Here is a 5,060-nt window from a genome sequence, read left to right on the forward strand (position 1 = left end):
GGCCTCGAAAGCCCACAGAGACCACGGAGGCTGGCCACCCGCAGGACACAGGTGGCCGTTGTCTCTCAGTTCTTGAACCCACCCGTGGGTTTATATTAGTGGCACTTTTCTCATTTTGCTGATGAGGAAACAGACTTAGGCAGAACACAGCTATGACCCAGGACTTGTCAGGGGCACCTCCCAGTGGGGATCTTGCCTTGCTAGGTGCTGGAGAAGACCCCTAGGTGGAAGCCCTGGGCCTCCGTGGGGGCGGATCCCTGGCGACAGGAGAGCTCTCAGGACAGCCCACACCCCAGCAGGCGGGGTGCACAGGTTGTTGGGGGCCAGTCCTCTGCTTAGCCAGGAGGAGGTCTCCAGGTCTCTCCACCACTGCCTGCCTCAGGCCTGGAGGCCACAGGTCTTTGGCTTCCACAAGGGGAGCCCCTCAACCCTACTTCCCTGGGGATCCAGGACCCCTGGCCTGCGGGGTGGCGGGCTGTGTTCCCTCCATCCCCAAAGAGCGTTCAGTCTGCGCTCATGGGGCTTCCAGGAACGCACCTCCCCGAGCTGCCCCCCTCCACAGCTCCACACCAGTCAACCGAACCCGGCAGAGAAACAACAGCATGCACAGAGAAGTTTCATTGTTTTATTAACAAAATCTTACAAAAGAATCTGTCTTCAGGTAAGGTGATGAGGTACACGTGGCCCGGCCCTACATTCAAGGCCTGACCCGCCGGGGGGGGGGGGGGGGGGGCCACACACACTCCTGAGGACCCCAGGGCCTCCCTGCACCCCTGGGTTATGGCTTATGTACAAAAATAAAATCTGGGGGGGGGGGCGCCGGCAGGGGTGCAGGATGGAGGGGCTGGCAGCCATCATTCTCCTAAATCTGGAACCCCCCACCAGCTGGACAGAAAGGAGAACCCCCAGCCAGGGCCTGCTTGGCCTGCAGACATGAGTGGCCGGCCAGCACCAGGGCGTTCGTGCCGGCAGAGCTGGGCGTCTGGGCCCCAGCAGTGGTGGGGCCTGACAAAGAGCCCGCTTAAACCCCGGGTGCAGGGCTTCTGAGATCTCCTGCGGTGGGGCCCGGGCCTGGGGCTGCGGGCAGGGGCTGGGGCTGTGGCCTCAGCCTCAAAGCTCCTGGAAAGCTCTGGCAGGAGAGGGTGGCCGCCGTGCCCTGGGCAGGGCTTCCGGGGCTGGAGTGAGACAGGCCCTGCAGTAGCAGGCCCCAACTCCAGCCACAGCGGCCATGGGGGCGGGCAGGCTGGTGGCCAGCGGGGCAGGCCCTGGCCCTCACGCTGGCATGTCTTCATCACCAGCTCTCTGCCGGTCACGCCCTCTCTGCTGCGGCGCCTCTGCTGACCTCGGGGTCTCCTTCTTGTGTGCAGGCAGCTTGCGGGGGGAGGGGGTGGGACTGCACCAGGCTCAGCAGCGAAGGCTCTGTAGGAGCCTTAAGACCTGGAAGAAAGACACAGGCTGTCAGGGACATGGACCGCAGGCTGGGAGGGGCTGCCCAGGAGGGCTGGGGGGGGGGGAGTTCTGGGGCTGCTGCTCCCCCAGGGCCAAGCCCCCACTGTGGGCTGCCTCTCAGTGCCCAGAGCACTGGGCTGGGGGGTGCTGGGCCTGGGATCCTGGGGCAGGGGAGTGGCGGGGCAGGGACTCTCCGTGGGAGAGAGGGGGCCACCGTACCTGTCGTCACTCTCCTGGCTCCTCAGCGGAGTTTGAGGACTCAGGCCCCGTGGGACCCTCCGCAGTGAGTCCTGGAGCCCGGGCGATCCTTTTCCAGGCTGGGCTGGATCACTGGTGCCAAGGAGAGAGAGAGCACGGGGTCCTGTGAGCACAGGCTCCGCCTTCCCACCGCGCTGGCGCCCACCCCAGCCTCCTCCCAGACCCCTGGGGTCTCTGCTCCTTCCCACCACTGCTCGCTGCAGCCTCCCACCCCACCCCTACAGCTGACCTGCTGGGGACACCCCTCCCCTGGGGCCAGGCCCTTCCCTACCCTACAGTGCCCCCTTTTGGGGGTGCCTCGGGGCTGGGGCTCACCTGAGGAGCCAGGAGGCACCAGGACGCCAGGTCTGCAGCCGCGGGGCCGCTGCTGCTGCCGCTGCTGCTGCTGCTGCTGCTGCTGCTGCCGCCGCTGAGCCGGAGGCTCCGGAGACTCTGGCTTTCTGCCAGCAGGAGCGAGGCTCGCCGCTGCCGGAGGCTGGCCGGCTGCCCTGGGCGGCGGCAAGAGTGCCAGCCGCTGGCTTCTGCCGGCTGCACGGCATCCGCCCCAGAGGGAGGCGGCGCTGGTGCTGTCTCAGCTTCTGCTCTGGGGCTGCCCGTTGGGCTTGGCGCTCACTGGACTGGGCCATCTGCACACTTGATTTCTGAGTGCCCAGGGGGCCCGGGCGGTGGGGGTGAGCAGAAGAACGAGGCTGGGAGATCCTGTGGTGGCCAGAGAGTGTGCAGGGAGTGGATGGGGGCATCGGAGGCCAGGAAAGATAGACAGAAGGCAGGTGAGGGGGCGGGGGCCCTTTGCTGCGTGGGGGTTGCCGCCCACAGCTGGACGGCATGTGTCTGTAGGAGTCAGGCTGGCAGGCTGAGGTCGGGTGCCCAGCCGGGTGAGGAAGAGAGGCTCCCCGTACAGGGGTCAGCCCAGCTCAACAGTCCTGGCTGGCGAAGGCCACAGGTGGGGTCCGGTGGGCAGGCCGGGGCCTGGGCTGGCCTCTACTCGGGCTGGGTCCGGTCACTGGCCACGGACTCGCTGGTGAGGGCCGGTGTGAGGGCGTCGGGCTCATCCTCGGTGGGGACAGGGGTGCCGGCGGGCTCGGCCCCCTGCTCCAGGCCGTCCTGCACTTCCCGGCCTCGCTGGATCAGCTGCTCCAGGGTCTTGGGCAGCGGGTGGCGCAGGAAGCGCTTGAGCTTGGGCTGCAGGGTGCCCACCACGTACTGGATGATCTCCTCCTCCTCTGCATCCACGTACAGCGTCTGGTACAGGTCCCGCTTGCGCCACAGGAACTGGTCCAGCGGCTCCCCCTGCTTCTGCGGCAGGTCCAGCTCCCGCTGGATGGCCTCCCGGGACAGCGTGCCCTCGCTGTACTGCAGGAACTCTTTCTTGAACTCCACCCAGTTCTTCACGGAGCCCTGCTTGAACTCCCACCACTTCTTGGCCGGCCCGTTCATGTGGTTCTGGATCTGCGACAGCCAGTACTCCTCCGAGCCGCCTACCTGGCGCAGGTACTCCTCCAGGTGGCTGAGGAACTCCCTCGGGTCCTCAAAGATCTGCGTGTCCACGCCGGGGCTCGGCTGCCCGTCCTCACTGCTCCCCCAGGGCGGGTACTGCTGGTCCTCCCCGGGCTCCTGTCCTGGCAGCTCCCCAGCAGCCGGCGGAGGGGTGATGGCGTAGGGGCTGACCGGGTAGTCGTAGCCGTCCGCCTCCTGGCAGTAGCCCTCTGGACCCCCGACGCCCACTGACACGGTGTGGCGAGCCGGCTCGTTGCCCACCGGGTACTTGCCGCCCATGGACTCCAGGCGGTCGGCCCACTTCTCCAGCCGGTAGAAGACCTCCCGCCACACGTGCATCTCCCGCTTGACCCAGCGCTCCAGGTTGGCGATGGTCTCCTGGCAGCGACACAGGCAGGCCTTGATGGATTTCCTCCAACGCTGCGAGTCGCCGGTGGGCACGTAGCCGTCCAGGTTGCTCTCCAGCTTCCCGACCGACCGGTGCAGCCCCTTCAGCTCCCGCTCCACCTGCTTGGACACCTCGGTCAGCAGGTGCCGGTGGGTCCTCCGCACGTGCTCCAGCATCTCGGCCCGGCACTTACCGATCTGCAGGATCACGTTGGGCTTGGCCGCCGGCCCGCCCCGCGGCCCGGGGTAGGCGTGGAGGCCGCCGCTCGTCCTGTGGTCCAGCTCCATCGGTGCGCAGGTGGCCGCGGCGGTCGGACTGGCGCGAGGCGGCGGACTGCAGTGTCCTGCTGGGCCGGCGGTGCGGTGCAGCCGAGAGGGTCCCTTCGGTCCCGGCGCTGCGGCGGCGGAGCGCGGGAGAGCGCGGGCAGGAGAGGAGCGGGGAGCCGCGACGCCGAGCTCTGCGCCCTGCCGCCGCCGCCGGCCCTTTATGCGGCCGCACGGCCGTGGGCGGCCCCTCGCCGAGCCCCCGCTCCCATTGGTCCCCGCCGGGCTCCCCGCCCCGCGCGCCCCGCCTCCCGCGCCCGCCCGCGCGCCCGGCGCCCCGGGAGGACCCGCCCCCCGCACGCGCCAGCGGCCGGGGTGACTAATCCGCCTGCGGGCTCCGGACGCCCCCTCCCCGGCTCTTTCAGCCTTCGGGGCGAGGGATGGTGCCGGCCCCCGGCGACACCCCCCTGCCCGCGACCGGCGGAGGTGGAGGGGCGCAGGTGTGATTCCGCGGGGGCCTGGAGCGGGTACTGAGCTGCCCCCACCCACCCAAAGGTTAGGAGGAAGCCCCTCCCTCCCCCTGGGTCTCTGGGTGGGCCCCCTCCTCTCCAGACTCGGTCCTCTCTAGGGGGCCGGGTGGTGCTCGACTCCGCTGTCCCGGGGCCTCAGTGCCCGTGTCCAGTCCGGCGTGGCTGGAAATCCCGCCACGGGTGAGCCCTAGTGACCCCCGCCCCCACGACAGCCATCCAGACCCTCCTCCCCGGAGCTGAAGGCTGCGAGGAGCTTTCCTGTGGTGGACAAGGGCACGCACGCCCCAGAGTCCGGTGTGGGTTCCCAGGTGTGGCCTCTAGTTCCTATCTACCCCTGCCCTGGGGGCTCTCAATCTGGGCGCCGGACTGGCCCTCCCTCCTGTGTGTGAGGGGCACGAGGGGCACCAGCACTCAGGCCTTGGCTCAGCCCCGCTGGGCCCCTGGCAGTGGTGTGGATGTGACACCAGGGTGACAATGGCTGGACAGGACTGCCTGGGGCCCCCACTCCCACAGCTTCAGTGAGGCCCAGGACTTCTCCATGTGGCGCCTGCAGAGAAGTCTGGAACCTGCTCCCTGCGGGCTGGGGTGTCGGGGTGGGGGAAGGGATGTGGGGGGAGGAAGGGGTCCTGGCGCCCGAACCTTCCAGGCCACAGAGGGACCCTGGTCAGAAGCTCT

At 68.7% G+C, this 5,060-nt stretch overlaps 1 protein-coding gene across 1 annotated transcript; it reads right to left on the bottom strand.

Annotated features, from left to right (window-relative positions):
• Positions 1-617: 617 nt before the first annotated feature.
• ARC (activity regulated cytoskeleton associated protein) lies at positions 618-4,131 on the bottom strand. The gene is made up of 3 exons (XM_059392972.1): positions 2,023-4,131; positions 1,669-1,779; positions 618-1,437 (listed from the first exon to the last, which is right to left on the bottom strand). Exon 1 carries the CDS (start codon positions 3,877-3,879, stop codon positions 2,689-2,691), a length of 1,191 nt encoding a protein of 396 aa, XP_059248955.1. The 5' UTR covers positions 3,880-4,131; the 3' UTR covers positions 618-1,437; positions 1,669-1,779; positions 2,023-2,688.
• Positions 4,132-5,060: the final 929 nt, after the last annotated feature.

The sequence above is a fragment of the Mustela nigripes genome, chromosome 3 (genome assembly GCF_022355385.1).
Source record: "Mustela nigripes isolate SB6536 chromosome 3, MUSNIG.SB6536, whole genome shotgun sequence".
Taxonomy (NCBI): domain Eukaryota; kingdom Metazoa; phylum Chordata; class Mammalia; order Carnivora; family Mustelidae; genus Mustela; species Mustela nigripes.

Excerpts from the sequence above, each read along its gene's own strand:
- ARC (XM_059392972.1), bottom strand. The coding sequence starts at position 3,879 with ATGGAGCTGGACCACAGGACGAGCGGCGGCCTCCACGCCTACCCCGGG.